The sequence below is a fragment of the Ostrinia furnacalis genome, unplaced genomic scaffold (genome assembly GCF_004193835.3).
Source record: "Ostrinia furnacalis isolate ACB-3 unplaced genomic scaffold, ASM419383v2 OfSCF0283, whole genome shotgun sequence".
NCBI classification, from domain to species: domain Eukaryota; kingdom Metazoa; phylum Arthropoda; class Insecta; order Lepidoptera; family Crambidae; genus Ostrinia; species Ostrinia furnacalis.
The window spans coordinates 637,937-660,532 of NW_021130522.1; the positions used below are offsets into that span (position 1 = coordinate 637,937).

At 42.1% G+C, this 22,596-nt stretch overlaps 2 protein-coding genes across 2 annotated transcripts in view; one reads left to right on the plus strand and one right to left on the minus strand.

Annotated features, from left to right (window-relative positions):
* Window positions 1-21,360, plus strand: part of casp (Fas associated factor casp) — a 108,506-nt gene extending 87,146 nt beyond the window's left edge. The window contains exons 4-17 of the mRNA XM_028312237.1: window positions 3,093-3,216; window positions 3,928-4,053; window positions 5,714-5,885; window positions 8,162-8,306; window positions 8,831-8,959; window positions 9,588-9,711; window positions 10,330-10,475; window positions 11,384-11,538; window positions 12,664-12,800; window positions 13,804-13,966; window positions 16,313-16,409; window positions 17,027-17,167; window positions 17,852-17,929; window positions 18,396-21,360. Of these exons, the coding sequence (XP_028168038.1) occupies window positions 3,093-3,216; window positions 3,928-4,053; window positions 5,714-5,885; window positions 8,162-8,306; window positions 8,831-8,959; window positions 9,588-9,711; window positions 10,330-10,475; window positions 11,384-11,538; window positions 12,664-12,800; window positions 13,804-13,966; window positions 16,313-16,409; window positions 17,027-17,167; window positions 17,852-17,929; window positions 18,396-18,476 (1,818 nt within the window). The 3' untranslated portion in view covers window positions 18,477-21,360. The remainder of the gene's footprint in view (window positions 1-3,092; window positions 3,217-3,927; window positions 4,054-5,713; window positions 5,886-8,161; window positions 8,307-8,830; window positions 8,960-9,587; window positions 9,712-10,329; window positions 10,476-11,383; window positions 11,539-12,663; window positions 12,801-13,803; window positions 13,967-16,312; window positions 16,410-17,026; window positions 17,168-17,851; window positions 17,930-18,395) is intronic.
* Window positions 21,361-21,639: 279 nt separating this feature from the next.
* Window positions 21,640-22,596, minus strand: part of LOC114358312 (ionotropic receptor 75a) — a gene marked incomplete at its 5' end in the record, with an annotated part of 2,665 nt that continues 1,708 nt past the window's right edge. The window contains 1 exon segment of the mRNA XM_028312246.1: window positions 21,640-22,082. Coding sequence (XP_028168047.1) covers window positions 21,848-22,082 — 235 coding nt within the window.

A 22,596-nucleotide genomic window follows, 5' to 3' on the forward strand; every position in this document is an offset into this window, starting at 1 on the left:
TTGATGATGGCGTCTGAGCGTTGTCTATGTATGTATGCTCGTGCGCACTTTGTATGTAGATTGTCTTCTGCTCCTATGTATTTTGTGGCTGAGTACTGACTGGCAGACCCTCCTTGTGAGGGTAACTTAATTTGCTGTCTATCAGCCGGCTTTAGGTGAAGTTCCAGAGGTCGCGGGTTCGATCCCTGCACAATATTTGGGTGCATGTTACTTCTGTTTGTCTTTTTCTGAGCATTTCCTATGAATAAGTAAAACCCGTAAAGGAATGACACTGAAGCGCTGGTAGAGCCCAAAAGATAAGGAGACATGTAAAGTGCCCCATAAGGGCTACCTTTTCTTTTTTTTATTATTTTCTATTGACGTTCATAAGTGCCACTTGTGGTCTAAACTGAATAAACATTTTTGATTTTGATTTTGACTAATGTTTATAGGTGCAAACTATACATATAGAACAAGAAGGAACATATTATTTTACTAGCTTTCCGCCCGCGGCTTCGTCCGCGCGTAATTGTGTCTGTCACAGAAAAACTTTATCGCGCGCGTCCCTGTTTCAAAAACCGGGATAAAAACTATCCTATGTCCTTTCACGGGACTCAAACTATCTCTATGCCAAATTTCATCAAAATCGGTTTAGCGGTTTAGGCGTGAAAGCAAGACAGACAGACAGAGTTACTTGAGACAGAGAGATTTTTAACTGGCTATATCATTAGAAAAATAAAACGTGTACTTACCTACCACATAAGTACATGGTCGGTCATACGAGTAGACTGGAGAATTTGTACATTTCAATATTCAGTTTAAACTACATAATTGAATGATCAAACGAACTTACCAAGTGAAGTTCGATCTAAATTATCCTGTTTTCGCCGAAGAGATTTATTTTACCATGTAGTACCCCTNTTGCTACTACCTCGTTCACACCGTCTCACTTCCTTGATTATCCAGGAGTACCACGTTCGCTTCATGCACCCCGGTGCGCAAACTCTCCAAAATCTCCTTGCACAGCATNGCTTCAAGGTGATTGTGCCGTATTTCAAAGATATTTTATGTTTTTGCTTTATTTGTCTGATTTTAAGTTTTAAAAACATTAAAAACATGTTTATGTAACACATATGCAATAGTATTCATGAATAATACAATAAAATAATACTATGGCTTTAATACAAAATTGATATTTATCAAAGTTGATATATATCGGATATATATCATAAATATCCGATATTTTGATATTTATAATAAATATCGGATATTTTCGAACCCTGTTTATAAGTAGTATTGAATAATGATGGGACAACTTTGCAAAAAACCTTCGTTTATGCTCAGAATGCCAACTTCTCAAAATGCCAACCGCTCGCAAAATGACAACTTCGCAGAATGCCAACTTCTCGAAATGCCAACTTCGCGAAATGCCAACTTCTCAAAATGACAACTTCTCGAAATGACAACTTCTCATAATGACAACTTACAATTATAATTAATGCAGGAGCAGTGAATGCTACCACAAATAATAAAAATAATTAAAAAGTCCATATATTTACATTATCTCAATATCTTTATTTGTTACTATACAATCAATCAAAAGGTTTTTGTTTATCTGATTTTGACAATGATTGTAACAATTATATAGGTGTATGTCATTCAATAGACATTTGAGATGAGATATTGATGCGATACGACCCTAGTGTATTGATTGATTAAATAGTAACAAATAAAGATATTGAGATATTGTAAATATATGGACTTTTTAATTATTTTTATTATTTGTGGTAGCATTCACAGCTCCTGCATTCATTATAATTGTAAGTTGTCATTATGAGAAGTTGGCATTTCGCGAAGTTGGCATTCTGCGAAGTTGTCATTTTGCGAGCGGTTGGCATTTTGAGAAGTTGGCATTCTGAGCATAAACGAAAACCTTAAGCCAGGAAGGTTCCATAATTAGTGTCCTTCTTCTGCCCGATAGGGATTGGACATACTGTCCAAAATTATTTGAATGTTCCTTATGTATGTACAGACAATGGCATGTCAACATAACCACTATGGGTTCTTGTGCAGTTGTAATAGGGGCGAGTTTGCAACAAAAATGGGTAACCTGATGTGCTGTTGTGTGTACAATGCATATAGCAATAAAGAATTTAAATTTAATATCATTCTTATCAATAGAGCGTAAATAAATAAGAAATTATCTTCATTTGACATGAACACAACAATACCTACAAAGTAATTTAAAATTTGTTTGAGACAAACAATACTGCAATCAATTAGGTACCTACTTGCCATCAGAAACTTGTAACATAATGATGTCTGTACTGTATGCATTACTTCATCTCTAATGCATAGTTTCAAAACAAATTACCTAATGTTTTTATACATTAACATTTGTACATACCTACCTACATGACTCACTGAATAAATTGTATTAGACATAAAATGGCAGCATTACTGCCTTAATTAAGTGGCACTGCTAATGGTAGTTAAATTAATATTTGATCAGATTTTGTAGCATTTGCCATGACTGTGTTTTCACTTAATAGTGTCATGCATATTTTGTTTGATGGATAGCATATTGATTTTATATCCATTGTGTCGTACTCACAGAACAAAGCTTTGCTTTGTTTGGGATCCACTGCTTGACCGCCAATTGAAACCCAACCAGTAAAGGTCAAGTTTTTCCTGGGGGATAGTTAAACTGTCATTGCACCCGCAACAAAATGGCTGGACTCAATAGAGACTAAAGTCCGGTCGCCGAGTAGTGAGTGTGCGAGCGCAACAGCAATGAGGGCTATCGTTTTTATACTTAACAGTTGGCACCCCTGGCGATTGACAGGACCTTACTCTACAGTGGCGCCATCTTGATGAGTGCAATTGCGATAGTCCTCCTACCACTTTAGCGCTCTCCAGTTGGTGCCACTGTCTTCGCTACTAGCAAGTGACAGGACCTTACTCTACAGTGGCGCTAACTGGTGAGCGCTAAAACGATAGCCCTCATTAATTACACGCGAGCGATAAGGATGTCTTGGAGTCATTGGATGAAATTCTATCTGCTCGGCGATCGGACTTTAGATGAGTTGATGATGATAATATAAATTTTATAGGCCGCCATCAACCGAGTGATGCCACAGGACGGCAGCAGCTCGTCGGCGCGCAACAACGACACGCACGACGTCGAGATGATCGACGACGATATATCTGTGATAACTCCAAAAACTCACCCACCTGGTAAGTCCATTATACCACAAACTTTGTATCACGACATTAGAACAGGGCAGATTAGTCCGTATTGCGTGGACTTAAGGTGCAGATTTGATTGAGGTGATCGTCGTTTCAGCCGAATGATTTCCACTGCTGAATAAGGGCTCCCCAAGGGTTTTCATAAAGACCGGTCCTGCGCCGCCCGCATCCAGGCACCTCCGGGCAAATTTTAAAGAGACGGATCATACATAATACTTGCTGTTTCTAAAATAAATGGTATGGATGTGTGCTTTTCTTTTCTGCTCTTCTTCTTCTTGGGAGAAAAGACATTGACTTTTATATGATAGTACAGCTACAGCACTTCAACGTAAATACTGTGGTATCTTACGTAGTTGCGATAAGGGCGACTTTGCAACGAAAATGTATAGTCTCATGTGCTGTCGTCTGTACTTGACAATATTTATTTATTTTATTTATTTACTAGCTTTCCGCCCGCGGCTTCGCCCGCGTGGAATTTTGTCTGTCACAGAAAAACAATATCGCGCGCATATTTGCTCACCGTTTAGACCTACCCTGGACTACCAAAATCAGCTCAATCGGCCCAGCCGTTCTCGAGTTTTATTCAGACTAACGAACATCAATTCATTTTTATTTATATAGATTTATTATGTTCTACCATAAGGCATATTTCTACTTACATATATGTATATCTAATACACATTGTTATTGTCTGTTTAGATCGGGAAGACAGCAATCAAGCGTCGACCTCATCGCCTAGAAATAGTTCCACTGATTTGCTAGAGTTCCAAGTTCACTTTAATAATAAGTTGCACGATGTCAAAATGTCCCCTGTGGCCACAGTTGGTAAGTATTACCATATTTTTATTTATTATGTTAATGCAGATAAATGAATGTATTCAAGAGATTAGAATCTTTTGTTACATAGCATGCAGAATTACAGGAAAATAAAAAAAACTCACAGGAATTACTATTTAGCTATTTAGAAATCTTATCTCATAACATAATCTAAACATAATAGAAGCATGACAATAGAAAATGATCAATTCAATTTGGAGTACCGACAGCTACAATAGAAATGTGTGGCACAAAGTTACATTTCTGCTTAGCTATTAATGTTGACCTACTTTATTGTCATGATAGGTATTTACCTCATTACCAATTCACTTCACCATCAACCTGCATTGAAATCTATTTTTAACTGTATAAGTCAACATAATTTCAAAGCTGTGACTTGAGACATCCATGTATCTTTCTGGCACTCATGAATATATTGAATTGCATCACTGACAAAAGTATACCAAATAACAAGAAATTTACAAAAATGACGCACGATTTATTTGTAGTGACGGTGCATTTTTGGTGAAGACTTCAACTTTGTTGTTTTCATGTTTTATAAATTGATGAGAATTACTGGACGAAGATATAAGTCTATTAATTTTAACGGCAATGTTATTCATATACAACCAGTACCTAGAAAATATTTCCAGTGCATACAAATCAAGATAGCGTGGATGGCGGTATCCTTCCGTTTGGCCAAATTACTTTTCGCCAAATTTCACTTCGCAAACAACTTATCGCCAAAGTTTCATTTCGCAAATGAACTTTTAGCAACTGTACTTTTCGCAACTAATTCATTTGGTCAAATTATCATTTGGCCAATTTTTACTTGGCAAATTTTTATATAGCAAATGTTTTATTTTGCCAAATATTATATCCCAAACAATTTTTTTGGTCAAATTCACTTCACGTTACCCACAAATCAAAGCATAGGCATATGATCATGGTTTTCACAAGAATTTTATGTAAAACAAAGAGATTGCAGAAAACAGTACGGTTGCAGAAAGTAGGTATTGCAGAAAATAGTAGGTTAGGTTAGGTTAGAACAGTGACCCTTAACGCGCGAAGGCGAGCGAAGCGTGCCGCGGCAGCGGCCGCCGAGCGCTACAATCACCTTTATTGTTAATGAATCATTTGGAAATTTCGATAAAAAGAATGAAATATGAAAATCAATTAAGAAAAAAAATTATATTAACTACCCACTAAACAAAATAATAACCACAAGCTTATTTGTAATCCATTCTATGCACCAATCGAATTATTTTGTAAATTGTTTATCGTGAAATATTTTTGCCATATGAAATATTTGGCAAAACATACTTTGCCAAACAATAATTTGGTAAACAATAATATGCCAAAAACGACATTTGCGAATTAAAAATTTGCAATAAGTTGTTTTGCCAAATGAAAATTTGCCAAATGAAAATTTGGGAAACGTTGTTTGCGATGTGATAATTTGGGAAACGTTTTTTGGCCAAACATTAGTAATCCGTGGATGGCACTTAACTCTCCAGACACTGCACCAATTTTCCTCTAAAAAGTATAGAGAAAATTATGAAATAAGATTTTGAGCTAAAAAAACGATTCAAAGAAATATTGATCACCATCCTGTTATGTTGCACATTCTTCATTCTACATCCATTTAATACAACATGTATTTTTTTAGGTGATTTAAAAAAGCGTATAGAGTCAGTATGCGGCGTGCCCGTGTGCCGACAACAGATCTCAGGGCTGGGCGGGTCTAAGGCCACGACGGGCGCACTGCTGGGCAACCTGGGGCTGCCTCGCAACGCCGTGCTGCGGCTCAAGGCCGCCGACCAGATCATGGCTGACGACGAGTGAGTGAACTACTGTTATTGTAAGATAGTCTGGGCTGGGCGGCTCCCAGGCAGACGGGCGCACTGCTGGGTAACCTGGGGCTGCCTCGCAACGCCGTGCTGCGGCTCAAGGCCGCCGACCAGATCATGGCTGACGACGAGTGAATTATTATCACCTCTTCTACTTCTTAACCTTAACTTTAACCGTCACTATATCCGGTGTTTTGTATGGAGTGTAACAGACCTGAAGTTTATTATAGTTAAAGTAAGATGGTGCAATCCAGGGTTAGTCGATACACATTTGACAGAGTGATCGTAGTGGACTCATCTGGTGAGGCTTCACAGTCAGTCGCCATCCATACCACCCGTTATCACTCTGGGCCTTTTGAATGAGGGCTATCGTTTTTATACTTAACAGTTGGCACCACTGGTGATTGACATGACCTTGGCGCCATCCTGCCGGGCTAGGATGCGCGCCGTGATAAAATCTTATCGATGATTTAGACGACTTTATTGGCTTATCGCGTAAAATCGATAAAATGGCGTGATAAACGCTTATCGTGGTGTGCATCCTAGGCCTACTGGTGAGTGCAAATGCGATAGTCCTCCCACCGCTTCAGCGCTCACCAGTTAGCGCCGCTGTCTTCGCAAGTGACAGAAACCTTACAGAGCATCCTCCTAGCCATATTTAGCTTAGTACGAGGGGCCACAGGACAAGGAGGCGGGCCGCTACCATCTGGGTGACATGGAAAGCATTGGGGGAGGCCTATGTTCAGCAGTGGATTCCTATGTTAGAGATGATGAAGAGGGGCTAACTAGAATATTACTAACTAGCGGCCGCCCGCGACTTCGTACGCGTGGATCCCGTTTTACCCCCTTAGGGGTGGAGTTTCGTAAAATCCTTTCTTAGCGGATGCCTACGTCATAACATCTAGCTGCCTGCCAAATTTCAGCCCGATCCGTCCAGTGGTTTGGGCTGTGCGTTGATAGATCACTATCGGCCGAATACTGAAACGCCATTTAAATATTTGACGGCTTCTCAAATAGTTAAGCAGCTCCTAAACTTACATTTCGCATACTCAAAACAATATCTGAGCAGTTCTCAATTTTTAAGCACCTCTCAAATTAAGTTGCACTCAAACGCCACTTAAATGAATTTTCGCATACTGAAACGCTATTCAACGCTAAGCATTACTCAAACAACTGTCAAATCGTCTTAAGCAGCTGTTAAATTTGAGAGTGCTTGCGCGGTATCTTAAATCCTATTCTTATACCTAAATCGACCTAAATAGTGGTAAATAATGTGTGTAATCGTTATCATTTCTTTCGAGGCTCGAGGAAATACCTAGATCTAATCGCAGGAACGCAATAATGCTGAACGCTATTGAAAAATATTATTATAATGACATGCAATTCCGAGCGAGGTTCCGCGTCTCTAAAGAAACGGTGTTGTTTCTGGATTCATAATTTGGAAGCTCTTTGAAACCCCTCACCAAATGCCATACAACCAGTGGACCAAATACTTATTATAACCCTACTGTTCTACGCAACGGGAAGTTATGAACGTGTACTAGGTGATATCTTCCACATCTAACAGCCAACTGTGCATCGTATAGTGCACGAAGTAACAACCAAAATAGCTGCTATGAAATCGCTTTACATAAACATGCCTATTTCTGAGGATTAAGGGGACATCGCATAGCAGCATTTCCAAGAGTTGTTGATTTGTCAATTTGATGCTCTGTCAGTCAACAATGATAAATGTCAATTGTGGTTACGTTTCGGTCCACGATCGCCACTTAATAGATTTCAACAATAAAAAGTATCACATTTAAAATTATTTTTTTAATTAAATAAAAATGCAAGCATTATTATTTTTATATGATAAAACGAGATTTATATATAATAGAAACTAAAAATAAACTGTTCTATGTTAAGTTGATTGAGTATATTTCCATAAAAGACAATACATAACCAAACGATGCTGCGTGTAATGGATAAAAGACGTAAAGTTATCATTTGTGTAAATGAAAACATACTTTTTTTGGTAAATGTTGCCATTATGTAAACATTTGAGAGCTGCTTAGCTGATCACGGCTTCAAATCCGTTGAGTAGCGTTTGAGAATACCATTTAAAATTGAAGGATACTTAAATTTAGGAGCCCGTCAGCTGAGTGACAGATTTGAGTAGTGTTTCAGTATTCGGCCGTATGTCAGTCAGTCACCTTTAAGTTATAATTTAGATATCCTTTCAAAAAAACATTCAAGATATGCCATGATTCTCATTACCGTTGCAGGGTGGCCGAGAGACTGACAACCACATACGTGCTGCACGTGAAGCACGACGACAAGGACTACACGCTCAAGTACCCCGGCACCAAGACCGTGCAGGAGGTCAAGAACGACATCTACTCGCTCACAGACATACCCGTGCGGCATCAGGTAACTTGCACGTTCATATGTTGTAGGGGGGTGTGGAGGTTGCGTCAAGCTTCAACCACACCAACGCGTGCAGATTGTCATCGCCGGCGCGATCATAGGCCAATCAAGAACAACCTGTCATTAGTCATTGGCCTATGATCGCGCTGGCGATGGCGATCTGCACGCGTTGGTGTGGTTAAAGCATCACTTCTCCGAAAAAAAAAACGTTGATACTGCGTGGATCCGGCGTTCAACAGCTGCTCAGCCAGTTTCGCGTCGACGGTGCGGCGACGACACTTGAAAGACAAAATGGGTGGTCCCAAGTGTTATTGTAGCTTGGATTCCAATGCACCAATGTGTAGTATCTTGGCCTTACGTTTATGGCAAAAGACCGATCTCACGTGACACATTGATTTATTCAAGACTGTAACTTGGAGCCGATATAACCAATGTGTGGTAACACTAACTCGTCGACTCCCAAATTTCCACTTGACGATTGTAATTTGATCCTTACTCCACCACTATACGGCTGTGTTTCCTTCCAGTCGTGGACGGGCTGGCCGGCGGTGTCTGGGCTGGACGACACGGTGCTGGCGATGGTGGGGCTGGAGCAGCCGCAACACACGCTGGCCGTGCGCCGCGCGCCGCACAACAAGCAGAAGGAGTACAAGCGGGTAACTATACATACATAAGGGTTCAGCCAAACCAACGCGATCAGCCGGCGTGCAGCGATGGCGATCAATGCATTTAAGTCTGGTCGCCATCGTTGCACGCCGGCTGATCGCGGTGTGATCGCGTTGGTTTGGCCGAACCTTTAAATGCATTGATCGCCATCGCTGCACGCCGACTGATCGCGTGTGATCGCGTTGGTTTGACTGAACCTTAACTTAATACTGTCTAGTCGAAACACAGTATCTTGTCTTATGTAGTAGTAATAGAATGCCATTTTGCCACTTAAAATCTGTAAAAACATAAGACCATCCTGGAATAAGAATTTTAGTTCTAGACATTTTCAGCATACTTATTTAGGCTCTAACAACTCTTTATTCTTGCACTGAAATTAAAATTAGTCTGTAAAATTAGATTTTAGTAGCTTTAAAACCAATAAAATATCAATTTTTTACAAGTAGTGATGTCATATGGGGGAGGCCTTTGTCCAGCAGTGGATGTCATTTGGCTGAAAAGAAAGAAGAAGAAAGATGTCATATATTCTCTTTTTCATACACAATTTATAGAAGAGTTGCATCTTCACAGTTAATAAAAATTGTATTAATTGATTATTCGTGAATATGTTTATTGCAGATAATAGTAGAAAGCTCAGACAGCGAGAACAGCTCCGTAGAAGAGGTTGAAGCCAGCGATGGCTTCACTGGAGAGGATGACATGTTTGTTGACATTGTGCAGTCGGAACGGCTACAGCCTCTCAGTAAGTTGACAGTTTATAACAATATTTAATTCAAATGTTTTGATGTCTTTAGACAAACATAGGACTGCTAAAGTAAATACTAATTCTTAACTTTTATCGAAGATCAATTACTATTTATACTGTTTTACTAACATATTGGCAATATGGAAAGGTATTTACTTTGGTTGGTTATAACAAAAAAGAAGACAAAACAATAGGCATTGTGTAAGTTTCGGTTATGACATTGAGCGTCCCACAATGTAGATATGTTGAAAACGCAAAATTAGTTGATATACTTTCAAATACTCACTTTTTTACACAGACTACACATCAAACAGAGAATGGGCAGCAGCGCTCTCTGAAAAACATCAATCTTTTAAACTGCGATCTCCAACCCGCCTGCCAAGCGTGGAGATTATGGCAAAACCCTCCACTATAGTGGAGGAGGCTCATAGTCCAGCAGTGGACTGTAAAGGGCTGTTGATGATGACGATGACTCACTTTTTTATTTATTGACTTGTCCTGTTTTGTTCTAACTCCTTTGCATCATGATTTTTGATTACCTCTATAACTCTTATAGCTGTAATTATTGTATGATGAGCTTTCAGCAGGCAAATTAAGTTGTAATTTCAATTCCAGTGTCGGAGCACGTGGAAGACGAGGCATTAGGCTGCATCGAGTTCGCGCAGCGCTTCAAAGCGCGCTACGGGCCCAACACGCCGAACTTCTTTGAAGGCACGCTGCAGGACGCCATCAAGGAAGCCTGCCTCAAGCCCGCCAAAGATGTATATTATTGTATTTATATTACTTTTTACAAGCAAAATTTTTAAGAATTATAAATGCCAAAGTTTGTCTGGAATCTGGATGTCAACATGTTTGTTACTCTTTCACGCAAAAACTACTGAACAGATTTTGATAAAACTTTACAGTATTATTGTTTATAACCCAGAATAACATATAGGCTATAATTTATGACGATATGTGAGAAACTAGATTTCACGCGGGTGAAGCCGCGGGCAAAAGCTAGTTTTTAAACAAACGTGATGGTTGACTTGAGACACCTCGTACTATTAACCTTGAAGGGCTCAGATTGTTTTTCACCCTCGCCTCTTGGGTTAGCCCAGGGCTTCCCAATTTTTATTAACTGTGACGCCCTTGGGTTTTTTGCGACTAGTCTAGTATCAGAAAAATAAAAATACTGAAGTAGTAATTATATAAATAAATAAATAAATCTTTGGACAATTTCACACAGCGCCAGCTAGCCCCAAAGTAAGCAACTTAATGCTTGTGTTATGGGTGCTAGCTTGACGGATACACTACTTATATACATTTTTTTTTTTAAATACATACATATTATACAGTAACACCCAGACCCGTCACAGAAATTAAAATTCATCATTTCAATTTCTGCCCGGCCGGGAATCGAACCCGGGACCTCTCGGCATAGTAGTCCGTTCTAAACCACTACACCAAACGGCCGACAAATATGAATGAGGGCTATCGTTTTTATGCTTAACAGTTGGCACCATTGGCGATTGGCATGACATGACCTTAATCTACAGTGGCGACAACTGGTGAGCGCTAGAAAAAGCTCTCAATGTCTAATTACTGTTCTAGTGATAATGAATTTCCAACTCACCTTTTTCCAATTTTTCCTAATAAAAATCACTTAACCTCCATAATTCACCCACAGAGGAAGCTGCTCGGCCTGTACCTCCACCACGAACAATCAGTTCTATCCAACGTGTTCTGCGCGCAGCTACTGGGCTGCGAGGCCGTGCTGCAGACGCTCGCTACCAACTTCGTCGTCTACGGCTGGGACCTCACGCACCCCGACAACAACGTTATGTGAGCACACCTTTATAACTGTAATTATGATGCTTTTGAAAAAAATCGGGCGTGACAACCTTCAGAAGATGGCTCCTTACGATTTGATCCATAGCACAAACTTCAACTCGTAGTCGGTTTAGCACTGGTGCACTCGAAGGTTGCTTACTGATCTTGGAACTATAAAGAAATGTGAGCATACCATGTAAGAAATAACAGCCGGTTTAAGCGTTTTCAGCCCATCCCGTTTATTGTCAAGGTTCGTGTAGTACAATAAACCGACAAAAGGTAGTCAAACCATTCATCTTCTTATCGTGTCGACAACAAACCTACACAGTGTCAGCAGTAAACTCCGCTACAAGAGGGTTTTGTTCCCCAGTCGATGAAGCACCGGTTGTCATGCCCTGAGTGCCCAAGAAACTGCACTCAGCAGGATTTAATGAATGCTGCTGACAACGCCACTCTTGTAGCGGAGTTTTGGGCTGACACTGTGTCAAACCATTGATTGAAAAACTAACAATAAAAACACAGTAAACGGCTTAAGCTATAAACTAGAGAAGCGATATAAGCTTGTGTCCGTCAGTGTGACAGGACCGCAGCATTATTAAGTTTAGTAGCCCCAACAGTAGACACAATATATGCTCGCGTGACGTTTCGTGCGCGATTGCAAGTTTTATTTCACTACATATTCAATTTAAAATCGCAAGAGACGGCCGCGCTCGGCCTTGACCAACTTTTGGTTCGCCTCCTGAGATCGATCATGGCGCGGTGTGTGAGGGCACTTTACATAAGCAATCGTAATCAGGCATGTTATGGATATCCGAAACCGTAACCGATTCAAAAGTTTCGGATAGTTTCGGATGTAGGCAGTTTAAATTGTTTTTTGTATAGTATTATATGTAAAGGCATAACAGCCTGATTTACCTTTACAATGCCATCTAAAGCCTGGTCAGTGAGCACCTAGAATTTTTTTCCAATGACCCCAAGCTACCCATCCTTATCGCTCGCGCGTAATTATATTGCTGTCGCGACTGCGACGGGCGCCCGCAGTGAGTGTGCGAGCGATAAGGATGGATAGTTTGGGGTCATTGGACAAAATTCTACGTGCTCGGCGACCACACTTTACACACTACACTGTTTCCCCAGGCTGCTGAACTCCGTGTCGAACGCGCTGGGCGCGGTGGCCAGCATGACGATCCGCAGCATCCCGGTGGAGCGCCTGCCCGCGCTCGTGCTCATCATGCGCGTGCGCTCCAACACGGAGATATACTCCGTCATCAACGGTAACTACATGCTCACCTTAGGCCTCAGCCTCGAACTTAGCGGGCAGCGGGGCGGCGGCGGCGGCGGCGCGGGAGCGGCAGGATCTTATGCGTAAAATCAAATAGACCGGTTCTCGAAAACAGCGGCGCGGCAGCGGGCAACGAGCGGGCAGCGCACTCCTTCTTTTGCCCACAATAAATCGAGCGTTAGGAATAAATTTGAATCGAAATAAAATTGTCGCCGTTGTTCAGACATTTCGTTTGCGAATAAAAACAAATATCTCGACAACACAACCCCGAATACAACACTTCGCCGCTAAAGCGCAGCGCGAGCTGCCCGCTTGTTTCGAGAACGGGTCTGCGCTGCCCGCCCCGCTCCAGCGCCGCCGCCGCTCCCGCGCCGCTGCCCGCTAAGTTCGAGGCTGAGGCCTTACGGACGCGCTGGGCGCGGTGCCAGCGTGACATCCGCAGCATCCCGGTGGAGCGCCTGCCCGCGCTCGTGCTCATCATGCGCGTGCGCTCCAACACGGAGATATACTCCGTCATCAACGGTAACTAAAGCCCGGTCTCGGAGCACGTAGAATTTTGTCCAATGACCCCAAGCTACCCATCCTTATCGCTCGCGCGTAATTATGTTGCTGTTGCGCTCGCACTCATTGCGGGCGCCCGTCGCACAGCCGCGACAGCAATATTACGCGCGAGCGATAATGATGGGTAACTTGGAGTCATTGGACAAAATTCTACGTGCTCGCAGACCGGGCTTTAGCCCACTTTCAACTTTTGACACCAATAGATAACGCTACCTTCACTGTGTATCTCAGTGGCGAGTCGTATTATGAAACTCTCCTATTTTTTTTTTGTTTTGTAAAGCTAAACTAACTACGTAAGCGATGAGATGACGGAGCTTTTGGACGGGCCGATGTAATTGCTTGAATCGCATAACAACCTCTTTGACGGATCGCAAAATATAAATATCCTCTAACTTTTTCTTTGCAAAATAACTAATATCCAATTATCTTGACAGGCAACGTGGGCGTGTCAGAACTGGTAGGCGGTCTGATGGAGGCGTTGGAACGATTCGCGTCGCAGCGCGATGAAGACGCGCGAATGGAGCGCGAACGTGACGCGCGGCAGAAAGTCAAGCGCGAGCAGGACGAGGCTTACCAGCGCAGTCTTGAGGCCGACAGGTATGCTATACACTGCTTCAGTATGTAACAGGCAACGTGGGCGTGTCAGAGCTACTAGCACAAAATATAACAGAAGACAAACTCCATACTAAACGCGCTCGAGCCACGCACACATAGACAGACACCGCTCGAGCAAGACTGTCTTGGACGAATGCGAGCGCGACGCGGACGTGGCGCGACAGACAGACGTTCGCCACACGTTCCCTGTGGTTCGCTTGAGTCACGTGCCGGTCAACCGCCTGTGATATTATTTTGTTTTGCGCAATTGAAGAAAATGAGTGAACAGAAAATGTCGTATTTTAATTGTTCGGTATTTGGTTGCTTAAACTCATCATTGAATGCCGAATTTTCATTTTTTAAATTACCAGTTGATTTTGTTGATTCGGGGAGGTAAGCCAACTCAATTATTAGGAATATCGAATTGTTTAGAGAGGTTTTAGGAATTATTAGATAATAGCTTTTGCCCGCGGCTTCACCCGCGTGAAATTTAGTTTGTCACAGATCGTCATAAATTATAGCCTATATATTATTCAGGGTTATAAACAATAATACTGTAAAGTTACATCAAAATCCGTTCAGTAGTGATCGCGTGAAAGAGCAACAAACATCCAGACATCCAAACTTTCGCATTTATAATATTAGTTGGATAATAGTGTCAACCACTCAACTAAATACTACTTCCTTCTCGTGTATTTGTTTGCAAACTATTACTATAATAACGTACTAAATATAAATAAGTATACGTGGATATCTGTTATTGTCTTTCTTGCATAGTATTAAGAGTTACATTTTTCTATCATAACGAAATAAACGCAACACATGACAAGACAACCCTAGCGCGACGGCCGAGCGTGCGAGCGAGAGAGGTATGCAAAGCGAGGTACATACATGAGTTTACCTTCTGTTATATTTTGTGCTACTAGGCAGTACTGATGGAGGCGCTGGAACGATTCGCGTCGCAGCGCGATGAAGACGCGCGGCAGAAAGTCAAGCGCGAGCAGGACGAGGCCTACCAGCGCAGTCTTGAGGCCGACAGGTATGCTATACACTACTTTAGTATTAAAGCAACGTAGGCGTGTCAGAGCTACTAGGCAGTACTGATGGAGGCGCTGGAACGATTCGCGTCGCAGCGCGATGAAGACGCGCGGCAGAAAGTCAAGCGCGAGCAGGACGAGGCCTACCAGCGCAGTCTTGAGGCCGACAGGTATGCTATACACTGCTTCAGTATGTAACAGGCAACGTAGGCGTGTCAGAGCTAGTAGGCGGTCTGATGGAGGCGCTCGAACGATTCGCGTCGCAGCGCGATGAAGACGCGCGGCAGAAAGTCAAGCGCGAGCAGGACGAGGCCTACCAGCGCAGTCTTGAGGCCGACAGGTATGCTATACACTGCTTTAGTATTAAGCAACGTGGGCGTGTCAGAACTGGTAGGCGGTCTGATGGAGGCGCTGGAACGATTCGCGTCGCAGCGCGATGAAGACGCGCGAATGGAGCGCGAACGCGACGCGCGGCAGAAAGTCAAGCGCGAGCAGGACGAGGCTTACCAGCGCAGTCTTGAGGCCGACAGGTATGCTATACACTACTTTAGTATTAAAGCAACGTAGGTGTGTCAGAGCTAGTAGGCGGTCTGATGGAGGCGCTGGAACGATTCCCGTCGCAGCGCGATGAAGACGCGCGGCAGAAAGTCAAGCGCGAGCAGGACGAGGCCTACCAGCGCAGTCTTGAGGCCGACAGGTATGCTATACACTACTTTAGTATTAAAGCAACGTAGGCGTGTCAGAGCTACTAGGCAGTACTGATGGAGGCGCTGGAACGATTCGCGTCGCAGCGCGATGAAGACGCGCGGCAGAAAGTCAAGCGCGAGCAGGACGAGGCCTACCAGCGCAGTCTTGAGGCCGACAGGTATGCTATACACCAATGTTCCGCAAACTTTTTATGTTCAAGGTACATCTAGCAAAACGAAAATTTTTGGAGGTACACCACAAAATAAAAATCAGCTTTTGAATAATATTAATCAACGAAACATTGTTTATTATTAACCGTCAAACCTAAAGGTCCAAACAGGTCAAATTTCGGAAAAGAAAAACAAATATCAATTAAAAAAAAAGTAACTCACTTAGGGTCAAATGGGCGAACTTGTATTCTTAAAATGACCTTACCTATACACCCATGAAGTTTGTCAAACCTTCCGCCGAACATCCTGTATAATAGTCCTTTCTGAAAGGGAGTGATTTTGGTACTCAAATAAATATAACTTTTTTTATTGGAAAAAAAACCAAAAACCCAAATTAAAGTTCTTTTAAATACGTCATAATACATGAACCTTACACATGCTTGCTTATATTGCAGAGCAAAAGAAGAAATAAAGAAACAACAAGAACTGGAAAGACATCAGGAATTGGAACGAGCGGAATCAGAAAGACAAATGGAAGAAGCGAGGAAAGAGGTAAGATGTAGCGTTCTTCTTACATGTCTTGACGCCTAAACATCAGAATACAAAGGAAATCTGTTATTTGGAACACATTTTATCAACCTTATTCCAACTGTAACAAAGATGTTGCGAATTTTTTGGCTTCTTTAATTGCCAAGAACTATTTGACGCTGATTGTACACCCTTTCGGTTGCTGAAGTAAATATTGATTTTTTAAAGCTCCCGCGCATTAGGCTTGCGGCCAACGAAATATATGATGGCGTGGTCAGGCCGCGTAATGCGTGCATTTGCATATTATCACGAAAGAAACAGTTGGTTGCAGCGACCTGGCCGCCTAACTCGTGGAACCTAACCTAACCGTAAGGGCCTTGCCACACTGGCGGATTGCAAGCGGAGCGCACGCTGTCACGGTCGCCAAAATGCTTGCAAAATGCCGCGGTGAACGGCCACGTGGCGTACCGCGCCGTGCGCACCAAATCGCTTGTAATCCGCCAATGTGGCAAGGCCCTAACTAATTGGTCGCACGAGACCGCGATAACAATTGATTTCTATTGTGTTTCCATTCGCTGGTACTTGAATGGCTATTATGAAGCTGGATAATGAATGTTTATTGAACGCTTGTGACTTCCCAGGCGATGCGGAGCAGCGCGGAGGCGCGCGTGCCTGCGGAGCCGGCGGCGGACGCGCGCGACGTGTGCCGCATCCGCGTGCGCCTGCCGCCGCCGCACGAGCGCTGCCTCGAGCGCCGCTTCCACCCGCACGACACCGTCGCGGTGAGTCACGTGGGACCATAGACAAGCAGCGCGGAGCCGGCGGCGGACGCTACGTGTGCCATCCGCGTGCGCCTGCCGCCGCCGCACGAGCGCTGCCTCGAGCGCCGCTTCCACCCGCACGACACCGTCGCGGTGAGTCACGTGCGACCATAGACAAGCAGCGCGGAGCCGGCGGCGGACGCGCGCGACGTATAACAAAGACAAGCAGCGCGGAGGTGTCAAAAATCTGTCAAACTCCACACAAAAAGCACCGGTTATAATTTTAGTTACGGTCAAAGCTAGGTGGTGCAACTCAGCCTTAATTGCATAACAGAAACTTCCATTTTCATTGGAGACAAAAGAAAAATGTAGATCCTGGCTATACAGGAGTCGCTGTGGAGGTAAGGTGTGGTGGGATGGATCCCATAAAAAAAATACCAGAAACACATGACTCCGTAGTCCCCTACTTCCTCAAATCTCTATGGATACGCACGTACCCCGTAGACCTCTGCAGATTAGCACGTACTCTTAAGAGGACTCTACAGAGTCCCAGACATGCTCGCACTTTGCAAGCTACTTTAGACTTCCTCGCACTTCATCGGCCAAGGCCATAACAAAGTACACTATAGATTCCCTCGCATTCCACAGGCTTCGACATACTCTCACAAAATTCAAATACTAATTTACTTTCTTTTATACTTTCAGGCGTTACTAGACTTCCTTGCATCGAAAGGCTACCCACAAGAAAACTACAAAGTCATATCTAGCTGGCCTAGAAGAGACGTAAGTATATTTTTATAATAGTAGGATTATCCAAATTATTGTGGACCGACGATCTGGTAAAGGTCCCGGGAAGAACTTGGATGCGGGCAGCGCAGGACCGTTCATTATGAAAAAATTGGGGGAGGCCTTTGTCCAGCAGTGGACGTAATTTGGCTGAAACGACGATTACCCATATGGCCGAGATATACCGGCCAAATCCGGTATTCTTAAAAAAAGATTTTAGTGCTTACTGCATGGTTTCCCAAACTATGGGTCGAGTGGGTCGCGAGCGAACATTGAGTGGGCCCTGCCTGTAGAAAATCCTTTATTTTAGGTAAGGTGTGTAATAATGGTAATGGTTAAATATCCTATAGGTGGGTCCCGAGTTTGGGAACTTGTATTAGATGAGGCGTAGCTCAGACAACTTTGGGAACTACTGGCTTACTGCATCCAGAACACACCTATATTTACCGTTCTATTGTTGCAGTTAACGACGGAATCTCACAGCAGCACGTTAAAGGCCCTCAAACTGTACCCGCAAGAGACCGTGATGCTGGAGGAGCGGTGAGCCCCCCGCGCGCCCCCACCCTCCCGGAGCCCGATGGAGCCGTCGCCAGCACATCGGCCTATAACGACGCCCCGTGGATTCTGAACCTTATGTCTAAGAAGTAAGGCTCATAATGTACTGAGATTCACGTAGCAGGTTGAAGCTGTCGACTGTACCATTATCTAAACGCAATGACTCCATAGACAGACGCATGCAAAAGAACACCCACTGGTGAACATTTTATGTCAAGGTAAAGTCCGGTTGCCGAACACGTAGAATTTCGTCCAATGAATCGCTCGCGCGTAATTATATTGCTGTCGCGCTCACTGCGGCCGCCCGTCGCACAGTCGCGACAGTAATATGCGCGAGCGATAAGGATGGGTAGCTTGGGGTCATTGGACGAAATTCTATCTTCTCGGTAACCGGACTTTAGACACCACAATAACATAACTGCATATAACTAGACATAATTAAAATTAATGCTGTCAAATATTGACAGTGGATTACGACCCATATTGATTAAGCAATAAAGTTTGCGTCTGCTTGGATTGATGTTTTTATTTATACTTATGGGGCGGGGCGTTTATTCATAAGTGATATCACACTACCATTTGACAGCTGTTCACGCGGTTTGTTTTGAGTATCAACTAAAGTGGATCTCAGTGGCATGTCTTTGTAAGGTACAGTCCACAGCACTAAACCTACCACAAAATGATAAATTTTCCCAATTGATTTTAAACCTTACCATGAAAGATACAAAGTTCAACATTCAATGAGGAAATTCATTTTTAAGATAGGTCGATGTGCTATCTACTGGACATACTGCAGCTAATAATTTTCGTTCGTTGTGATGTCCCATGGCGTCTATATTGCGCGTCACGCGCCGTCGAGCTCTATTAACGTGGTCGTTATTCATAAAGTGGGCGTGGCTAAGTTAAGCGATCAGCTCTCGGAACTTTTATCATGTACCTTCAAAAAGTTTGTCTATTTAGAAATTGAAAAATGATTTGAGTTAACAACAACCAATAGAAATTGACTGTTATAATGTCGTTTTACTACAGATCTAGCGCGCATATTGATTATGTGTCAGTGTTTTGTGGTATGAGAGGGAAGGGGTGATATATGACGTGACAGAGTATGCACATCTGAAGTCTCGCTGACGTTTGACGTCACAGAAACACCCTCTTACCGCTCCCACGCCTTAGGCACTGATTGGATTAAGCGCTAATCCAACCCAAATTAAAAACTGAATGAATACTGTCATATTTGTCTACATGTTTGACATTTCCTAAATAGATAAACTTCACAAATTACTGCATTTGTATGCTTTATGACATGAGATATAATACTAGACTACGCGCGAATGTTATGGTTTTCAAATGATCCTGTTCGTTTGAGAAATAAATATTTAACGCGCAATGTCTTCATTTGAATGTTTAAGCCGAAAATAATGTGTTGTTTCTTTATTCGTGTCGTTGATAACATTGAAGTCACAGTTATTGGTTCGTAAGATTGTAGTCTGTGTTATTCAAAGTTTAATGTACTGTCAGATGTAAAAATTGCGTATTCTAGTAATAATAAAAGAAATGATATACTACTATTAAAAAGAAACAACAAACATGCTTATTTCTGATTTGTGAAGCATTCGTAATACCACGGAGGTGGCAAAGTATTTTTACGAAAAACTTTTATAACGGTACTTTGGGATTGTCACTTCGTTTTCGCGAATCCTTGAGTTGACAGTTTTATCAAAATTACTAGTTTTAAGATCTATAGATTTTTCCTCATAATACAAAATGTTTAGCCCATTTCATATTTTGAGAACAAAAAAATCAGACCCGATTCCAACTTTATTTTTATTCTAGAAGAGATATTAAGAGGAAAAATCATAGAAATAAATATCTTAAATTATCTTAAACCTAAAATATTGTGAAAGCTAATCAGATGTATAATTTTAGTAGTGTTTTAGTACAGTCATAATAAAATCAACTTTATTCAGATATCAAAAATATTGTTTTTAAGGCCAGTATCACTGCGCACGTTTCTCTAAAGTTATTCCATAAAAAAATTAAGTTAAATGTGTGCATAAAACTCGTTTGAGATTAATCAATACTACAAAAAAAACATTAATAAATATGTGCAATTCGCTGATGATGAAGATAAGTTCAAAAGTAAAGATAAAATTAAGCCAAGTTCCTAACAATTCAGCAATAGCAAAGTTGCTTCGGCATACAAATCCAGGGCGCACCAAAATAAGTTGTAATGAACAATTACTGTGGAACGTAAACAAAATTAAATACCTATAGTTCTCGCGCGATTGAATGCAGACTTTTAGGAACATTTTGCTTCTAGCGCTCCGCATTCAACTCTCGCGCGGAGTAAGACTGAAAATACACCCGACACTGCTTGTGTTGCGATTCTATAAAAATAGCATGCACTAATATACCTGTGATGAAACTAAGCCTTTTGTCAAATGAAAATTAATATCAATTAACTAGTACAGTAGTGTTACCTACACATTATACTTGACCGAAACATTGTTATTTGCATAAGATATTTACTTAACGCAAACTGGAACCAGAATAACGTAGTTAGTAGTAGTTATATGAAAAATAGATTTGCTTTTATTTATATAAACATTTAGTAAACAACATTGCCAAGTCGAGTTGTACAAGTCAGTCGCTACTAGTGGTACAGTGAGGAACATATGAACTAACTGTAATTAATGATTTTGGGGTGAGGTCTTCGCGTGTTTCTCACTGTACAAGCATATTTATATGTACGAGCTATTTGAATTGAAGTTATTGATCATTATTTTTGATCTTTGTAATTTTTCACGATCCGCAAGAGATTGTAACAATAATGCGAGGAGTTATGTACCCAATTAAATATCTGATGAAAGATATATTCATTGTTTTATTCATATTACAACACTGCACACTAGATTACATTACTACACAAGCACACACGTTTTGGTAATCGGTAAGACCTGGAGCGAGATCAAGCGTGAAGCTCAAGACCGAACGCGATGGAGGACTGTTGTGGACGCCCTCTGCCCCATCTAGGGGACATAGGACCTTAAGTCACGACACACGTGTTTTGGAACTTGAATAAGTAAGGCCCAGAACACACGGTGAAACGCAATTGCAACGAAACTGCAACTTCTAGTTACTTTTGAGTTGCATCTAAGTTTCTGCCATAGATTCCGTTGAGAGACCACACATGACGCGACCAGTTTGAAAATGGTTGAAAATGAAAGCTCAAAGTGCTCTGTCCAATACATTGCCACCATAATTTGAACCTTATTATTAGTGAATAATAAGTGTAGTGAATATTATAAGTTCGAAAAACAATGAAAATTTTAAATGTTATGCGCGCTTTAACGGGTTAACCTAATGTGTAAACGCTATGCGTTTCTTCATCTCGCATCTATGCAACACTATCTCGGCGAACAAAACCAAGATGGCCGCGACGTTTCCCGCCACTAGCGCGAGGAGAGCCGTTGAGAACTCCACAATGGAGACGGAAAACACGCTGCTATCGGGCGTATGCACGCAGGAAGGCTTCGGTTCGTCCCACACGCTCTGGAGCCGGTCCATCAGGCCTGCTTCGTAGATCTTGCGGATTCTAAAATAAAGGTTAGTGAATGTTGTAGAAATCGGGGCTTATTCCACTATTCCCCGTTAACGTTAAATTGGAACTTATAATGTTACATTACGTTCAAAATAAAATCCTAATATAACGGGGATTAATGAACTTTTTTCAAAGTTTTTAACAAAAAGTTCACTATTCCCCGTTGACGGGGATTGTCAACGGGGAATAGTGAAATAAGCCGAAATCGGGAATCGCATTTTATATTTACCTACACATGCTTTAATTTTTCTTCTTCGGGATCAATGTGTGAAGGCAGATAATTTTACATGGAGAAGGATTGATGCCTTCATAGGGTAAGCTAAGGGTCGTTTACAACCCGGTCGAGTTAACTGCGCACCTGGCAGCCGTGACGTCACATCGACGCTCTTGTACAGGCGGGACGAAGGCGGAGCAGTGCCGTAACTAGCCTTTTATGCGCCCGGTGGAGAAATATAAAAAAAATGTAACCTTTTTGAATAAAAAGTAACCTTCTACGGGGGGGGGGGGG